Source organism: Nerophis ophidion, linkage group LG03 (genome assembly GCF_033978795.1).
Source record: "Nerophis ophidion isolate RoL-2023_Sa linkage group LG03, RoL_Noph_v1.0, whole genome shotgun sequence".
In the NCBI taxonomy this organism is placed as follows: Eukaryota; Metazoa; Chordata; class Actinopteri; order Syngnathiformes; family Syngnathidae; genus Nerophis; species Nerophis ophidion.
In genome coordinates this window covers 85,007,112-85,027,129 of record NC_084613.1, presented here as the reverse complement: position 1 = coordinate 85,027,129, position 20,018 = coordinate 85,007,112, and the positions used below count along the sequence as shown (strand labels likewise).

The 20,018-nt window shown below is 37.2% G+C and overlaps 1 protein-coding gene and 1 long non-coding RNA gene across 3 annotated transcripts in view; one reads left to right on the top strand and one right to left on the bottom strand.

Moving 5' to 3' along the window:
* LOC133550155 (uncharacterized) overlaps positions 1-20,018 on the top strand; it is a 298,824-nt gene that overhangs the window by 254,606 nt on the left and 24,200 nt on the right. For both annotated transcript variants that reach the window (XR_009806249.1, XR_009806250.1), the window contains one exon: positions 16,760-16,963. This is a non-coding gene — a long non-coding RNA (uncharacterized LOC133550155). The remainder of the gene's footprint in view (positions 1-16,759; positions 16,964-20,018) is intronic.
* zfp36l1a (zinc finger protein 36, C3H type-like 1a) lies at positions 7,882-13,024 on the bottom strand. Its single transcript, XM_061896253.1, has 2 exons — positions 12,806-13,024; positions 7,882-10,725 (listed from the first exon to the last, which is right to left on the bottom strand). Exons 1-2 carry the CDS (start codon positions 12,854-12,856, stop codon positions 9,700-9,702), a joined length of 1,077 nt encoding a protein of 358 aa, XP_061752237.1. The 5' UTR covers positions 12,857-13,024; the 3' UTR covers positions 7,882-9,699.

Here is a 20,018-nt window from a genome sequence, read left to right as displayed (position 1 = left end):
GCACAAACCACTACCACATCCTCGGTAGGCCCACATAAGGGCAAGGAAAACTCACACCCAGTGTGACATCGGTGACAATGATGACTATGAGAACCTTGGAGAGGAGGAAAGCAATGGATGCCGAGCGGGTCTAACATGATACTGTGAAAGTTCAATCCATAATGGATCCAACACAGTCGCGAGAGTCCAGTCCAAAGCGGATCCAACACAGCAGCGAGAGTCCCGTTCACAGCGGAGCCAGCAGGAAACCATCCCAAGCGGAGGCGGATCAGCAGCGCAGAGATGTCCCCAGCCGATACACAGGCGAGCAGTACATGGCCACCGGATCGGACCGGACCCCCTCCACAAGGGAGAGTGGGACATAGAAGAAAAAGAAAACAAACGGCAGATCAACTGGTCTAAAAAGGGAGTCTATTTAAAGGCTAGAGTATACAAATGAGTTTTAAGGTGAGACTTAAATGCTTCTACTGAGGTGGCATCTCGAACTGTTACCGGGAGGGCATTCCAGAGTACTGGAGCCCGAAATGAAAACGCTCTATAGCCCGCAGACTTTTTTTGGGCTTTGGGAATCACTAATAAGCCGGAGTCCTTTGAACGCAGATTTCTTGCCGGGACATATGGTACAATACAATCGGCAAGATATGATGGAGCTAGACCGTGTAGTATTTTATACGTAAGTAGTAAAACCTTAAAGTCACATCTTAAGTGCACAGGAAGCCAGTGCAGGTGAGCCAGTATAGGTATATATGTATGTATATATGTATATAAAGGTATATACAGTATAGGTATATATGTATGTATATATGTATATAAAGGTATATACAGTATAGGTATATATGTATGTATATATGTATATAAAGGTATATACAGTATAGGTATATATGTATGTATATATGTATATAAAGGTATATACAGTATAGGTATATACGTATGTATATATGTATATAAAGGTATATACAGTATAGGTGTATATGTATGTATATATGTATATAAAGGTATATACAGTATAGGTATATATGTATGTATATATGTATATAAAGGTATATACAGTACAGGCGTAATGTGATCAAACTTTCTTGTTCTTGTCAAAAGTCTAGCAGCCGGATTTTCTACCAACTGTAATATAGTTGCAAATGCATCTACAGGTTATCCATACATCTCTGTACCATGTCTGCTTTAGCACCGCCAGTAAATAGCATGTTAGCATCGATTAGCGTAGCATGTTGGCATAGAATTAGCTGGCAGTCAACATCAACAAAACTCACCTTTGTGGTTTCGTTGACTTTATCGTTGCAAATGCATCTGCAGGTTATCCATACATCTCTGTGCCATGTCTGTCTTAGCATCGCCGGTAAAATGTGGAGACACTCTGGCACATTCAATGGGGGTCTGGCGGCAGATTTCTTGCCACTTTGGCACCTTCGGGCCGGTGGTGCAACTTGAATCCCTCCCTGTTAGTGTTGTTACACCCTCCGACAACACACCCACGAGGCATGATGTCTCCAAGGTTCCAAAAAAATAGTCCAAAAAACGGAAAATAACAGAGCTGAGACCCGGTGTTTGTAATGTGTTGAAAATGAAAATGGCGGGTGTGTTACCTCGGCGACGTCACATTCTGACGTCATCGCCTCCAGCGCAATAAACAGAAAGGCGTTTAATTCGTCAAAATTCACCCATTTAGAGTTCGGAAATCGGTTAAAAAAATAGATGGTCTTTTTTCTGCACCATCAAGGTATATATTGACGCATACATAAGACTGGTGATAATGTTCCCCTTTAACACGGATCAATCGTCCTGTCCCCTTAGCAGAAAAACAGCCCCAATGCATGATGTTTCCACCCCCATGCTTTACAGTAGGTATGGTGTTCTTGGGATGCAACTCAGTATTCTTCTTCCTCCAAACACCACCAGTTGAGTTTATAGCAAAAAGTTCTATTTTGGTTTCATCTGACCACATGTATCCATTTTGGTATAAACTCAACTCGCGGTGTTTGGAGGAAGAAGAATACTGAGTTGCATCCCAAGAACACCATACCTACTGTGAAGCATGGGGGTGGAAACATCATGCTTTGGGGCTGTTTTTCTGCTAAGGGGACAGGACTATTGATCCGTGTTAAGGAAAGAATGAATGGGGCCATGTATCGTGAGATTTGGAGCCAAAATCCATCAGTGAGAACTCTGAATGCTTGACCAAATACTTATTTTCCACCACAATTTACAAATAAATTATTTAAAATTCCAACAATGTGAATTCCTGGATTTTTTTTTCACATTCTGTCTCTCACAGTTGAAGTGTACCTATGATGAAAATGACAGACCTCTGTCATCATTTGAAGTGGGAGAACTTGCACAATCGCTGGCTGACTAAATATTTTTTTGTATGTTCTGCTTGAAATTGCATACCTTTTAAACTTTAATAGTATAATAATACAGTTTACATTGTTCTTTACAGTATATGACTGTAAATCAAATAAAAAAAAATTTTTTTGCGTTAAAATTCAATCAGTTTTTGACTGTTAAATCTACGATTGTTTTTAACGGTGTATTCCTGTAAATGGAAAGACGGTACATTTGTTTTTACGGTAGAAAAACTGGCAGCTAAGTTGCCAGAATAAAAAAAAAACTTGTATTGTTTTTCCATTAACAATATAATGTAAAAAAAAAAAAAAGAAAAGTAAATTTAATAGTACAATTCTGGCAACTAAGCTGCCAACTTGTTCCGTAAAAACCCCCAAAAGAAAGTGGTACTGTTTTTCCATTTGCCGTAATATGTTGTGGAAAAAAAACAACACTACTTTACAGTATTTTTTTTTTTACAAAAGTTTACTGTAAAACGGTTGTTTTTTACAAAATGCTACAGTAAAATTAGTTTACAACCTTTCATTGTAAAAGTATTTTTTTCCCCTAAATCTTAGTGTAAAAGAGTGTTGGAGTTTGTTTTTAGTACTAAAATGAAACACTATTTTACAGTAACATTTTGTTGAAAAAAAAAACCTTCTACAAAATGTTATTTAAAAAAACTTTTTTTTTTACAGTAAAATGTAGAACTTTTTTTTTTTTTTTACAAAGTTTACATTAATAGTGGAATTTTTGTTTACAACATTGTAATGTAAAAACACTTTTACAGTCCAACTTTGTAAAACACTATTTTACAATAATGTTTAAAAATTTTTTTACACAATGTTACTGTAAAATTTGCTTTCACAGTAAAACCTTTTTTTTACAAAACGTTACTACTATAATGGATTTTTTACAACATTATACTTTAAAAACAAAGTAAAAAATATTTTTCAGTAAAAATGTAAAACAAACACTATTTCATAGTAACATGTTAAAAAAACTTTTACAAAATTGTACTGTAAAATAAACTGTATTTTACAGTAAAACGTTAAAATTCTTTTTTACAACAGTCAACGGTAAATAGTGTCCCCCCCACCCCTATTTTTCCAAAAAATACTGGATTTTTTTACATTATACTGTACACAACACTAATTTACAGTAAAACTTTGTGAAACAAAAACACAATTTTTTTTACAGTAAAATTGTATTTAAAAAACAACAACACTAAATTTTACAGTAAAACTTTTTATAACAAAAACGCTATTTTACCTTTACATTTTGTTTAAAAAAACCTTTTACAAAATGTTACTGTAAGATAAACTATTTTACAGTAAAATGTTGAAATTTTTTTTCAAACATTTTACAGTAGTGTTTTTGTTTTGTTTTTTTACAAAATTTTACTATATAGTAGTGGATTCTTTTACAAGATTGTACTGTAAAAAAACCTTTTACAGTAAAATATTGTCAAAAACTATATTTTACAGTAAAACTTTGTAAAACAATCACTATTTTACAGTAATATTGTCTTAAAAAACCTTTCACAAAATGTTACTGTAAAATAAACTATATTTTACAGTAAAACGTTAACTTCTTTTACAACAGTTAACAGTAAAGTTTTTTCTGCATTTTTTCCAAAAAATAGTCGATTTTTTTTACAACATTGTACTAGTGTTTTGTTTTGTTTTTTAAAAATGTTTACTATATAATAGTGGATTCTTTTACAAGATTGTACTGTAATTACAAACTTTTACAGTAAAATCTTGTCAAAAACTATATTTTACAGTAAAACTTTGTAAAACAAACTACTTTACAGTAAAATCTTGTCAAAAACTATATTTTACAGTAAAAGTTGTAAAACAAACATTATTTTACAGTAACAATTTGTTTAAAAAAAAAACCTTTACAAAATTTTACTCTAAAATAAACTGTATTTAACAGTAAAACTAACATTTTTACAACAGTTAACAGTAAGTAGTGTTTGTTTTTTGTAATATAAAATAGTGGATTTTTTTTAGACAGTATACTATAAAAACACTTTACAGTACAATTTTGTAAAAAAAAACAAAACACTATTTTGCAGTAAAACAAAAACACAATTTTACAGTAACATTTTGTTAAACCTTTTACAAATTTTTACTGTAAAATAAACTATTTTATAGTAAAATGTTGAATTTTTTTTCCTAAATTTTACAGTAAATGCTGTTTTGTTTTTTACAAAATATTATTATAAAACAGATTTTTTAACAACATTGTGCTGTAAAAAAAATACACAGTAAAATCTTGCAAAAACTAAATTTACAGTAAAACTTTGTGAAACAATAACTATTTTACAGTAACATTTTGTTTAAAAAAACCTCTTACAAAATTAACGGTTAGCAGGAAGTACGTTTTTTTGTACTATAAAATAGTGGATTTTATTTTTCAACATCCTACTATAATAACAATTTACAGTACAATTTTGTAAAAAAAACACTTTTGCAGTAAAACAAAAACCCTATTTTACAGTAACATTTTGTTAAACAACCTTTTACAATTTTTTACTGTAAAATAAACTATTATATAGTAAAATGTTGGAAAAAATTCCTGAATTTTACAGTAAGTGCTTTATTTTTTTTACAAAATGTAACTATAAAATAGTGGATTTTTTTACGACATTGTACTGTAAAAAAATTACAGTAAAATCTTGTCAAAAACACTTAAATTTTACAGTAAACATTGTGAAACAAAACAATTTTACAGTAAAATTTTGTTAAAAAAACACTATTTTACAGTAAAACTTTGTAAAACAAAAACACTAATTTACAATATTTTGTTTAAAAAAAAAACTTTCACAAAAATTTCAGTTAACAATAAGTAGTGCTTTTTTTTGTATTATAAAATAGTGGATTTTTTTTGTCAACATTGTACCATAAAAACCCTTTACAGTACAACTTTGTAAAAAACAACATACTATTTGGCAGTACAACAAACACTATTTTACAGTAACATTTTGTAAAATATTGAAACAAAAAAATCCTAAATGTAACAGTGAATGATGTTTGTTTTTGTTTTTCACAAAATGTTACTGTAAAATAGTGTCTTTTTGTACAACATTGAACTGTAAAAAATACAGTAAAATCTTGTCAAAAACACTTAAATTTTACAGTAAAACTTTGTGAAACAAAAAAAATGGTTTTACAGTAAAATGTTGTCAAAACACTAAATTGTACAGTAAAACTTTGTGAAACAAAAAAAACTATTTTAAAGTAAAATTTTGTTTTTAAAAAAACTTACAAAATTAACAGTTAACAGTAAGTAGTGTTTGTTTTCTGGTACTATAAAATAGTGGATTCTTTTAACGTTGTACGATAAAAACACTTTGCAGTACAATTTTGTAAAAAAAACAACAACACTATTTTGTTGTAAAACAAAAACACTATTTTACAGTAACATTTCGTTAAACAACCTTTTTCAAATTGTTACTGTAAATTAACTTTTTTTTGTGAAATGTTGAAAAAAATCCTAAATTTTACAGTAAATGCTGTTTTGTTTTTTACAAAATGTTACTATAGATTTTTTTACAACATTGTACTGTAAAAGAATACACATAATTTTGTCAAAAACACTAAAATTTACAGTAAAACAAAAACTTTTACAGTAAAATTTTCTAAAAAAGGACACTATTTTACAGTAACATTTAGTTGAAAAAACCCCCCCACTATATTTTACAGTAAAACTTTGTAAAAAAAAAAAAAAACCCACTATTTTACAGTAACATTTTGTTTAAAAAAAAACTCTTACAAAATTAACAGTAAATAGTGTTTGTTTTTTTTTACTATAAAATAGTGGATTTTTGTTTTCAACATTGTACTATAAAAACACTTTACAGTAAAATTTTGTAAAAAACAACACTATTTTTCAGTAAAACAAAAACTCTATTTTACAGTAACATTTTGTTAAAGAACCTTTACAGTAAACTCTTGTCACAACACTAAATTGTACAGTAAAACTTTGTGAAACAAAAAAATAGTCAAATTTTGTAAAACAAAAACACTATTTTACAGTAAAATGTTGTTAAACAACCTTTTACAAATTGTTACAGTAAAATAAACTATTTTATAGTAAAATTTTGAAAAAAAAAATCTTAAATTTTACAGTAAATGCTTTTTTTATTTTTATTTTTACAAAATTTTAAATAGTGGATTTTTTTTACAACATTGTACTGTAAAAAAAAAAAGTCAAATCTTGTCAAAATACTAAATTGTACAGTAAAACTTTGTGAAACAAAAAAAAATATTTTACAGTACATTTTTGTAAAACAAAAACACTTTTACAGTAAAATTTTGTTTGAAAAAACGTCTTACAAAATTAACAGTTGACAGTAAGTAGTGTTTTTGCACTATAGAGTGAAAAAAAAATCCAACATTGTACTATAAAAACACTTTACAGTACAATTTTGTATAAAACAACACTATTTTGCAGTAAAAACAAAAACACTATTTTACAGTAACATTTTATTAAACAACCTTTTACAAATTGTTACGGTAAAATAAACTATTTTACAGTAAAATGTTGAAAAAAAAATCCAACATTTTACAGTAAAAGCTTTTTTTTTTTTTTTACAAAATGTTACTATAAAATAGTGGATTTTTTTACAACATTGACAGTAAAATCTTGTCAAAAACACTTAAATTTTACAGTAAAACTTTGGGAAACCCCAAAAATATTTTACAGTAACATTTTGGAAAAAACCCCCACTATATTTTAAAGTAAAACTTTGATAAACACTTTTACAGTAGCATTTTGTTTAAAAAAAAAAAACTCTTACAAAATTAAGATGACAGTAAGTAGGTTTTTTTTGTACAATAAAAGTGGATTTTTTGTCAACATTGTACTATAAAAACACTTTACAGTACAATTTTGTAAAAAAAACAACACTATTTTGCAGTAAAACAAAAAGACTATTTTACAGAAACATTTTGTTAAACAACCTTTTACAAATGTTTACTGTAAAATAAATACTTTACTGTAAAATAAATTTCACAGTAAAATGTTGGGGGGGGGAAAAAAAATAAAAAAATTTTAGTTTTTTTAAAATAAAATGTTACTATAAAAGTGGATTTTTTTTCACAACATTAAACTGTAAAAAATACAGTAAAATCTTGTCAAAAACACTTACATTTTACAGTAAACCTTTGTGAAACAATAACTATTTTTACAGAATGGTACTATAAAAGAGTGGATTTTTTTTTTACAACATAGTACTGTATAAATACAGTAAAATCTTGTCAAAAACACTAAATTTTACAGTAAAACTTTGTGGAACAAAAAACTATTTAACAGTAAAATTTTGTAAATGTAAAGTTTTCGACTGTAAGACAGTTTAAAATAAATTATATAATTAATAATGAAATCCACAGGCAAACTCATCCATTATTCCCTGTCACAAAGGGCCCTCTGATGGCAGCCATAACTGCTATGTGGCCCTCAATGAAAACCACTATGACATCCCTGTTGCAGGCCAACCCCTATCCATCCAAAGTAGGTCAAACTCACACAATGTTTTAACTTTTCCAAAAAATACAGGGTTTATTGACTTAACTGCAATCAATACTTACAAAAAAAAGAGGGGAAAAAAACAAACAGGCTCTCATATAAACTCACAGAAAGGACTGTAGTGAACAAACATGGCTGGAAAAATACATTCAACAGTTTCTATTTTACTTTCTTTGTGTCCCCAAAAAAAAAAAAAGAAAAATCTGTTCACCCCCGTCTACCAAATGTGGGGGAAAAGAAGAAAAAGTCCTCCGTCATTCAATATAAAAAGGCACCAAAGGCCTCGGCTACCTGGAATGTATTGAAAAGAGGCACTTTAATAGTCGAGGGGGTTGGGCGGGGGGACTTGCATGTGCACCAATGACCTTTCCCTCCATTTGGTCACAGCAAACCGGGTAGAACAACAAAAAAAAAAGTTCTTAAAAGCATCCAAGTTACTTCTACCGTCCAGCTAGAAGCGGTAAAGTCCTGGAATATGTTGTCGATAACAGCTAGCTACTGTTACGCTCTCATTGGGAAGATGGGAGGCGCGTGTAATTGCAGTTACGAGGGAGTACGAACCAAGAAGTGAAATAAATAATCCAAAAAAAAGGGTTTTTTTTGTCGCAGTTTATCGCTTTAAATTAATTTTGACAAAAAAAAAAAAAAAAGTAGTTGCAGAAAGTTAAGTACAATATATTAAACTGTGGTGAAAACGAAAAAAAAAAGGAAAAACTGACAAAATGTCTTCACAATCTTTAGATTAATATGGAAGATCATAATTTAACATAAAAGAAAATATATTCTATTGTTCATTATCCAGATAAATACAAAAAAATTAAACAAAAAAATGCATATGATCACCAATAAATATGTTCTGATAAGTTAAATAAGCAGTGACAAGCAAAAAAAAAAAAAAAAAAAACCTTCGGTCTGGAAAGTTCTTTAAACAACAATAACCGTAATAACATTAATAAAAAATAATTATCAAATGAAGAGAGCAAAACAAAAAACAAAAAAAAAAGCAGTGGGAGGCACGAAAAAAAATAGCTTGGAGATCCAATCTTGTCAAGTCACAGGTGAGGATGGGGTGAAAAAGGGGGCGGGGCCACTTAAAAGGTAAGTTCCCGAAAAGATAATAACGAGCCAGTGACCAGCAACAGGATGAAAGAGATGGGGGGGAGGGGAGGGGGCAACTTCCAGTTCAAAGTCCTTCCTGCAGACTCACCCTGATCACAATTACATAAGACACTGGGGTGGCGGGTGTGGGGTGGGGGTGGGGGGGCGGCGGGGGAAACAAACAGTCCATTCACCCAAAAACTCCCCCCTGGCCTTCCCCCCCCCAGGCACTTTTTAATGACTTTTTTTTTTTCTGAAGTGACTTTAAAAAACTATTCATAACTTTTCTTTTTTGTTGTCGTTTGTGAGCCTCCACTCCCTCCAGGAAGTTGGGGGGCGGGGCCTCGTCTCTTTTCTAAGGCCACTTGTGCTGCCGTCGCACGTTCGAAAGCAAAAATGACAAACAAACGGAAAAAAAAAAATAACCCCCAGGAAAAAAACAGGCGCACTTTGCAAAAAAAAAAAAAAAAGAAGTAATTTGTCGTGATTTTTTTTTTTTTTGTCCGTTTTTCTCTTGGTGTGGTTTTTGGCACTATGACACGTGGCAGGCTACTCGTCAACAAAATAAAACAGTGTGCAGATTAGCGGGGATGAAATGATTAGCTGACGCTTCCCTCTACTCGCTACGTCCTCAGGCGAGAGGTAGAAAGGGGGGGGGGGTGCGCCGCCGTTCTCCTCGTGTCGAAAAAAGAAACGAAAAAAAACCAACAAAATAAGATAAAGAGTCTAGTCGTCGGAGATGGAAAGGCGGCTGAAGATGGGCAGGCGGCGGGTGGTGTCGAGCGTGGGCGACTCGGAGCCGCTCAGGCTGCCCCCGGAGCTGCTCTGGTAGCCCTCCTGGTCCGAGAGGGAATCGGGAGGGCTGGACGGGGACTCGAACATCTGAGGGGACTCCAACATGGGTCTGAAGTAGTACGGCGTGCCGGTCGGGGAAGGGGGGGTGGGGTGTCCGGGGTCCGGGCCCGTGGGGTTGCTGCTCAAGCTGGGCCCGAACAGGTTGGCCAGCTCCTGGCTGGAGTAGGTGAAGGGGTTACTGCTGGGCCAGTCGGAGACCTCGTCGGGGAAGAACATGGGCGGCGGGGTGACGGACGTGGGGCTGTCTCGGAGCGCCGCCGAGCTGGAGAAGCCGGCGAAGCTGTAGCTGTGCTGCAGCCGGGGACGCTCCATCTCGCCGGTGGAGGAGGAGGAGATTGAGGACTTGAGCGGGGGTCCGCGGCGCTCCTCGGCGTTGTGGATGAAGTGGCAGCGGGGGCCGTACGGGCAGAACCCGATGGTGTGGAAGGTGCGGCACAGCTCCGTTTTGTACTTGGGGTGGCGGCTCAGGCTGCGCAGTTCGTGGATGCCGTGGGCGAACTGACACTTGTCGCCGTATTTGCAGGCGCCGTTCTCCTCGAAGGGCCGGCACAGCTCCGTCTTGTAGCGGCTAGAGTTCACTTGGCTGCCCGTGGGGCTGGCCGGGCCCAGGCACTTGTTGAGGAGCCGCTCGCCCGTCTCGGAGAAGGAGCGGTCCCGCAGGCGGTTCTCCTTGTTCGCCCCGGAGATCAGCAACGAGTGCTCGGCCGCCTTCAGACTGTTGAGGAACTGGTTCTGGCTGAACTTGGTGCCGCTGCTGACCGAGTGTCGCCGCTGGTACACGCCTCCCACCGAGGGGGAGCCCACCGCCTTCCTGTCCAGCAGGGCTCCGGCGGGGCTGGGCATGGCCACGTTGGGGACCGTCATGGGGTTGTTGTTGAAGCCGAGCAGCTTGTTGTTCTGCGAAGGACACAAATAATTACGGTGTGACTTTTCTGCCTCGGAAAAGCGGATGCGGGCCTGAAGAGCGGAGCGGCAGCTGCTTTGGCCGCTTGCCCTGGCGGGGAATGCGTGGCCGCCTCAGTAAAATGGAGCACATGAGAGTTGGACACTCGTTCAACGCAAAAAAAAGTGGCACTTTTATACAAACCCTGTTTCCATATGAGTCGGGAAATTGTGTTGGATGTAAATATGAACGGAATACAATCATTTGCAAATCATTTTCAACCCATATTCAGTTGACAACATATTTGATGTTCAAACTGATAACTATTTTTTTGCCATTAACTTTACAATTTGATGCCAGCAACACAAAGAAGTTGGTAAAGGTGGCAATAAATACTGATAAAGTTGAGGAATGCTCATCAAACACTTATATGGAACATTCCACAGGTGTGCAGGCTAATTGGGAACAGCTGGGTGCAATGTTTGGGTATAAAAGCAGCTTCCATGAAATGCTAAGTAATTCACAAACAAGGATGGGGCGAGAGTCACTACTTTGTAAGCAATTTGTCGAACAGTTTTAGAACAACATTTCTCAACGAGCTATTGCAAGGAATTTCGGGATTTTACCATCTACGGTCCGTTATAATCATCAAACAGTTCAGAGAATCTGGAGAAATCACTGATGATGTTACGGACTTTTGATCCCTGCATCAAAAACCGACATCAGTGTGTAAAGGATATCACCACATGGGCTCAGAACATTTCATAAAACCACTGTCAGTAACTACAGTTGGTCGCTACATCTGTAAGTGCAAGTTAAAACTCAACTATGCAAAGCCAAACCCATTTATCAACAATATCCCGAAACACCGCAGGCCTGGCTGGGCTCGAGCTTACCTAAGATGGACTGATGCAAAGTGGAAAGGTGTTCTGTGGTCTGAGGAGTTCACGTTTCAAATTATATTTGGAAACAGAGGACGTGGTGTCCTCCAAAACAAAGAGGAAAATAACCATTCGGATTGTTATAGATGCAAAGTTCAAAAGCCAGCATGTGTGATGGTATGGGGGTGTATTAGTGCCCAAGGCATGGGTAACTTATACATTTATGAAGGCACCTTTAATGCTGAAAGGTCCATGTTGTCATCCAAGCAACGTTATCATGGACACCCCTGCTTATTTCAGCAAGACAAGTGGTACAACAGCGTGGCTTCGTAAAAAATTAGTTTGGGTACTTTCCTGGCCCGCCTGCAGTCCAGACCTGTCTCCCATCAAAAATGTGTGGCGCATTATGAAGCGTAAAATACGACAGCGGAGACCCCGGATTGTTAAACGACTGAAGCTCTACATAAAACAAAAATGGGAAAGAATTCCACTTTCAAAGCGTCAACAATTAGTTCCCAAACGTTTTGTGAGTGTTGTTAAAAGAAAAGGTGATGTAACAGAGCGGTGAACATGCCCTTTCCCAACTACTTTGGCACATGTTGAAGCCATGAAATTATTATTTGGAAAAAAAAAAGTTTATTAGTTTGAACATTAAATATGTTGTCTTTGTAGCATATTCAACTGAATATGGTTTGAAAATGATTTGCAAATCATTGTATTCTGTTTACATTTACATCTAACACAATTTCCCAACTCATTTGGAAACGGGGTTTGTATAAAATACTATTAATATGCTGCAACGAGGAGGGAAATTAAATGTGGTGATTTTTGTTGTTGTTGTTGTGGCGGAGAAAATATTAAGCAGCTAATCTGTCCAAGGAGGGTTAATGCCAGACAAATCTGGTGAATGATTAGCGAGCATGTGGCTGATCTGAGATCAGCCTTAAAAAAGTGGCGCACACAAACCAGGCTAACTAGCCCGCACTCAACTTTTCAAACACGGTAAAAAGAAAAACAAAACAAAAAAAAACACCCGCCATTCCGGCCGCCATAACACAGTCCATGGTAGGCGTGAAGAGCACGTACAGGTGAGAAAGAGTTTTGGGGGAAAAAAAAAACAAAACGAGGGCATCATTCCTCCACACAAGCTAAGCATGCTAGCTCGCTAGCCCGGGGCAGCTAACTGTTGGGTGAAAAAAGACATAAAAGTTACCTTGTTCATCGCTTCAAAGTCGAAAAAAGGCGACACCACAGCCGTGCTCATGATTGGGCAAAAAAAAAAAAAAAGTTGTTCCGGGCAGAAGGGGGAAAAAAACAAAAAAAACAACAACAACCAAACCGGCGGGTTGTTTGGAAGTTGAGGCCGTGCGGCAGTGCGTGTTTTACGGGTCCTTCAACTCCCCAGTGCCGCTGGCCCGCCCCGACATTTGCCTTATAATCCTCCCGCAGGAGGAGCCTCGCCGCTGGGCGTCAACTTTGACGGCTTTTACTCCCTCCCCTCTTTTTTATTTGTGACTCCCTTTTTTTTTTTTTTTCTGCTTTCTTTGCTCGAGGCAGCAGACATGTTTGCTGCTTTCAAGCAGAGTTCAAGTAAGTAAAAACAGGGGTGTCCAAACTTTTTCCACTCAGGTCCGCAGACTAGAGAATTAAATACCTACTGAAAGCCACTACTAGCGACCACGCAGTCTGATACTTTATATATCAATGATGAAATATTAACATTGCAACACATGCCAATAGGGCCGCTTTAGTTGACTACATTGCAATTTTAAATTTCCCGCTGAGTTTCTTGTTGAAAACTCGCGGAATCAATCAATCAATCAATGTTTATTTATATAGCCCCAAATCACAAATGTCTCAAAGGACTGCACAAATCATTACGACTACAACATCCTCGGAAGAACCCACAAAAGGGCAAGGAAAAGTCACACCCAGTGGGCAGGGAGAATTCACATCCAGTGGGACGCCAGTGACAATGCTGACTATGAGAAACCTTGGAGAGGACCTCAGATGTGGGCAACCCCCCCCCCCCACCCCCCCCGCATCTAGGGGACCGAAAGCAATGGATGTCGAGCGGGTCTAACATGATGCTGTGAAAGTTCAATCCATAGTGGCTCCAACACAGCCGCGAGAGTTCAGTCCAAAGCGGATCCAAAACAGCAGAGAGAGTCCCGTCCACAGGAGACCATCTCAAGCGGAGGCGGATCAGCAGTGTAGAGATGTCCCCAATCGATACAGGCGAGCGGTCCATCCTGGGTCTCGACTCTGGACAGCCAGTACTTCATCCATGGTCATCGGACCAGACCCCCTCCACAAGGGAGGGGGGGACATAGGAGAAAGAAAAGAAGCGGCAGATCAACTGGTCTAAAAAGGAGGTCTATTTAAAGGCTAGAGTATACAGATGAGTTTTAAGGTGAGACTTAAATGCTTCTACTGAAGCAGCATCTCGAACTGTTACCGGGAGGGCATTCCAGAGTACTGGAGCCCGAACGGAAAACGCTCTATAGCCCGCAGACTTTTTTTGGGCTCTAGGAATCACTAATAAGCCGGAGTCTTTTGAACGCAGATTTCTTGCCGGGACATATGGTACAATACAATCGGCAAGATAGGCTGGAGCTAGGCCGTGTAGTATTTTATACGTAGTTAGTAAAACCTTAAAGTTCACAGGAAGCCAGTGCAGGTGAGCCAGTACAGGTATATATGTATGTATATATGTATATAAAGGTATATACAGTATAGGTATATATGTATGTATATAAAGGTATATACAGTACAGGTATATATGTATGTATATATGTATATAAAGGTATATACAGTATAGGTATATATGTATGTATATATGTATATAAAGGTATATACAGTATAGGTATGTATGTATGTATATATATATATAAAGGTATATACAGTATAGGTATATATGTATGTATATATGTATATAAAGGTATATACAGTACAGGCGTAATATGATCAAACTTTCTTGTTCTTGTCAAAAGTCTAGCAGCCGCATTTTGTACCAACTGTAATCTTTTAATGCTAGACATGGGGAGACCCGAAAATAATACGTTACAGTAATCGAGACGAGACGTAACAAACGCATGGATGATGATCTCGGCGTCTTTAGTGGACAAAATGGAGCGAATTTTAGCGATATTACGGAGATGAAAGAAGGCCGTTTTAGTAACGCTTTTAATGTGTGGAATGATGTCACGGACTGTCAGGACATATTAGCACAGCACCATTTGCGGCTAAAAGTCGTCTCTTTTCATCGTGCAACTAAACAGTATTCTGGACATCTGTGTTGCTGAATCTTGTTCAATTAATAATGGAGAAGTCAAAGTAGAAAGATGGAGTCGGGAAGCTTTAGCCTTTAGGTCAGGGGTCGGGAACCTTTTTGTCTGAGAGAGCCAAGAAGCCAAATATTTTAAAATGTATTTCCCTAAGAGCCATATATATATTTTTTTATAACACTGAACACAACTAAACACGTGCATTTTTAAGTAAGACCAACATTTCCAGAGTATAATAGGTCTCTTATTCTTTGTAATAACATTGTTATTCTGAAGCTAACTGTGGAGGGGGCGTGGCCTGCGGGCCTGCAGAAAAGCAGGATGTTGCCAGGACCGGCCTCGAAATCAGCGACAGGTGCGTAGACGGCCCACCTTGGCCTTGTTATCTAATCACCTGTCGCTCTGTTATAAGCAGCAGCCAGGAGGAGAGACAGGGTTGGGGCTGGAGCCAAAGGGCGAATGAGGACTAAAGAGAAAAACACAATTGCTGGAAAGCAACTGAGAGACTAATTGAAAAAAAAACACCAATATTTTAACCCTAAAACAGGCTCTCATGTCGGTGCTTGGTGGTCTGAAGAACCCCCAGGAGGGCAAGCCCCACACTAACCAATAATAAATAAATGACTTCTTACCATTAACGCAACTTCTTGAACATAAAAATGCATGTGAATGTTTTATATTTTGAATGTTATTTTTAACACAATGATTACAAGTGGAATTATTCATTACTTATCGTGTTAAGCAATGTCAGCTCAGATTTATCCGAGAGCCGGATGCAGTCATCAAAAGATCCACATCTGGCTCTAGAGCCATAGGTTCCCTACCCCTGCTTTAAGTCAACCAAAGAACGAGATTCCTCTACAGAATCTCCTCTCTGGTCAACAAAAGCACCTTGAGGATTCTAGCGGGAATTCTCATTCAACACTTCTTCGATTACGCTTGCACCTCTTGGTACCCCAGCACCTCCAAAACCCTCAAATCTAGACTCCAAACATCCCAGAATAAGCTAGTCCGGTTACTTTTAGACCTCTACCCCAGATCACACCTGAATCCAACCCACTTCTCCAAAGTGGGCTGGCTCAGGGTGGAGGACACAGTAAAACAACTTGCACTGAGCCTGGTCTATAAAATCCGCTACCCCTCCTAGATACCGAAGTACATGTCAAACTACTTCCTTAACGTAAATGACCGCCATAACCACAACACCAGGGGGAGCTCCACAAACCACGTTAAACCCATATTCCGATCTAACAAAGGTCTTAACTCATTCTCCTTCTATTCCACATCAATGTGGAATGCACTCCCAACAGGTATAAAAGTAAGTGCATCTCTATCCTCCTTCAAAAGCGCTCTAAAACAACACCTCCAGGCAACTTCAACACTTTACTAATACCCTCCTCCATTCACATCCCATCTCCCCGGATTATAAACAACTCAAATATACTTCTAATGTATATACTTGTTCTTATGCTATGTGAACTCACTATGTTCTCTGCTGGCTGTACATATCCTACTAAATAAGACCTACACTGTTTCAATGTCCACATTTCTCTGTTGATGCAATTGTTGATGACTGAAGTACTGATATCAACCAAAGCTCCTCATCCCACCCCCCGGATCGTAAATAATGTAAATAATTCAATGTACATACTATGATGATTAACTTGTGTGATGACTGTATTATGTTGATAGTATATGTTTGTACCATGAATTGATTAACGTGGACTTAAACAAGTTGAAAAACTTATTCGGGTGTTACCATTTAGTGGTCAATTGTACGGAATATGTACTGTACTGTGCAATCTACTAATAAAAGTATCAATCAATCAATCAAATAGCCACACAAACACACGGTGATTCCTTGTTTAAAATTCCCACAGGTGAAGCTTTACCATGGATCAGAGCGGTCAAGCGAACATGGTTCCCGACCACTTGTCAACCGGCAGGTTTGGGTGAGAAAATTGTGGTAAAAAGTCGCCTCTTACCAGAGATCAGCTAAGCTTGCGCCGTCCATGCAGCTGCCGTCGACTTCCCTCAGAGACTGGCCTCAAGACACCCGTGGACACACCCCCTTTGACTATCAGGTACTATTTAATGTCACTAAAACACTAGCAACACAATAGAAAGATAAGGGATTTACCAGAATTATCCTAGTAAATGTGTCTAAAAACATCTGAATCTGTCCCAATGCAATCGCCTTTTTTTTTCTTCTAGTCCTTCGCTATTAATATCATCATCCACAAATCTTTCATCCTCAAATTAATGGGGAAATTTTAATTTTCTCGGTCCGAATAGAATGGACCGTTTAAATAAGAACATCTAATTTCAGTAGGCCTTTAAAGCATGCGGGGGCCATTTTGATATTTTTCATTTTCAAACCATAACAACATATAGAGATTTAAAAAAAATATTTTACCTTTAGGGGTCCCGCGGACCATAAAGGGTCTCAGTTAATAAAATGTTAAAAATAAGTCAATTTTTAATAATTTTTTTATTTAACGCTTACAGTAAATCTCTATATCAACTTTAAAAAAAAAAAAGGTTTTATGGCATTTATGTCAAAAACATCTATGTTTTTATAATAGTAAAACTGAAATATGCGGTATTTAGTAATTAGAGCCCTAAAAGCAAACTTGCTAACCTTCAGACCTGCGATTTTGGGAGGTGTGGGGGGCGTGGTCAGGGGTGGGGCACAGGTGTGGTTGGGGGCGTGGTTAAGAGGGGAGGAGTATATTTACAGCCAATTCACCAACTCGAGTATTTCAAGTATACTTCATATACTGTATTTCCTTGAATTGCCGCCGGGGCGCTAATTAATTTAAAACCTCTTCTCACTCCTGCACTTACCAGACGCATGCGGTAAAAGTAAGCATGCGCTGATTATTTTAAAACCTCTTCTCACTCCGGCACTTACCAAAGGTATGCAGTAAACATTTGAGTGTGATGTAAGCTTGGACCTTAAATCCTACTGAATAGCTCTTAATCTTCTTCCCTTTATGCGATTTCAAATTATCGGTATTGAAATCAGCCTCCTCCATTTTGAAAATGATGACAGGGGAAGTGTCACTCGTGACGTCACGAGTTTGACCAGGCGGTAATACTAAGCATGCACTAATTATTTTGGGAAGCGAGTTCGACCCGGCAGTAATTCAAGGCAGGCGCATATTATATGCCCTGCGGCAATTCAAGGAAATACAGTATGCGGTATTTAGTAATTAGAGCCCTAAAAGCATACTTGCCAACCTTGAGACCTCTGATTTCAGGAGGTGGGGGGGGCGTGGTTAAGACGGGAGGAGTATATTTACAGCCAATTCACCACCTCGAGTATTTCATATATATATATATATATATATATATATATATGTGTGTGTGTTTGAAATACTTGACTTTCAGTGAACACTAGCTATATATATCTATTTTATCATATATATATATAAATAAAATAAATAGTTGAATTTCAGACGGCACGTATCAAATACACAGTAATAAAAACACAGTTGTTCTACTAACTGTACTGTGCTTGCTGGTTACTAAAAAAACAATAACAACACTTACCTTTCACTATTTGAATAACCTTTGTTCTGCCATTTGCGTATACTGGCGAGCGATCTCCGAATCCAGGAACATATCCTTTACGGATTTGTTGTAGACATCCGCAAAGGAGAACGGGATGTTGCTTCCAGCTATCAGTATAGCCATCGTTGTCTCAGCATAAGTTACACCATCGGGTCTCCATTTTGTGAACTTGTAAGCGTATTTCTTCATTTTGCTCGTCAACGGTGTAATATATTGGGTTGGAGTCGATAACCAGGCGAGGTGATGAAGTTACGTGTCTTTACTGTGGGCTTCGGGAATCAGAACAGACTCCCTCACTACCCGTCAGGTGCGCAACACCACGTAAATTTTTGGCCAATAAAAAAGCAACCCCATAACGCTATAGCCAACATTCACCAGGAGATGGCAACAGACAACATGGATCACTCTATTACAGACGGCGTCGCCATGGCTGTAACTTCCTCGTTCTTCTGCTTCGTCTACTTGTGTGTGCAGTTTTTTTATTAAAATCCGTAGATGTTGTAACGTGATTGGACAGGCAAGCTGTTTATATAGTGGGAAAGCGGACGTGAAAACTAATTTCCGCATGGAGCTGGAGGGGGCGTGGCCTCCAGCTCCGGCTGAATTTCGCAAGATTTTCGGGAGAACATTTCTTCCGGGAAGTTTTTGGGAGAGGCGCTAAAATTCGGGAGTCTCCCGGAAAATCCGAGAGGGTTGGCAAGTATGCCTAAAAGATCAATAATGCACGGTGAAAAGATAAATAAAATACTACTAAATATATTTGGGATCCAAATGGTGCCCCACTCAGAAACTGATACATTTTTCCATCCATCCATCCATTTTCTACCGCTTTTTCCCTGTTGGGGTCGCGGGGGTCGCTGGCGCCTATCTCAGCTACAATCGGGCGGAAGGCGGGGTACACCCTGGACAACATTTTTATTAGTTTTTTTTTTAACTTTCAACACTTAAGTTACGAGATCAACTTCAGATATATTTGTCGATTTTACGTTTGAACCATTATTTTGTTTGTTTTATGCTCTTTTGTCAAAGAAAACTTAGTTTTTATATGGCAACTGCACAATATATGCAATATTTACCACATAAAACATTTTAAAGTGAATTTTTTGAACTAATTGGAGCTTTGAAAATAATTTATTATAACATGAATTTTTTTCTGTCATTATTTTTTGTTTTGAGCAATGGCAAAAAAATAAAATAATAATTGATTGAGACTTGTAATTAGTAGATTCCGTACAATTGACCACTAAATGGTAATAATCAAATCAGTTTTTCAACTTGTTTAAGTCGGGGTCCACGTTAATCAACTCATGGTAAAGATGTTTTTTACATAGTAAAATAAAGACAAAAGGAAAAAAAAAACAGCCTGCATGAACGTTTTGTGTCAACATTGCAACTTTTTCTTGATAGATTTCACCTCATTCCAATATTTTCATTGTTCTTTTTTATTTTTGCAATAGCATATCCAGAATGTTTGGCGGGCCGGTAAACAATTAGCTTCGGGCCGCATATGGCCCCCGGGCCGCACTTTGGATATCCCTAAAGTAAGTAAAGTGTTAAACAAAA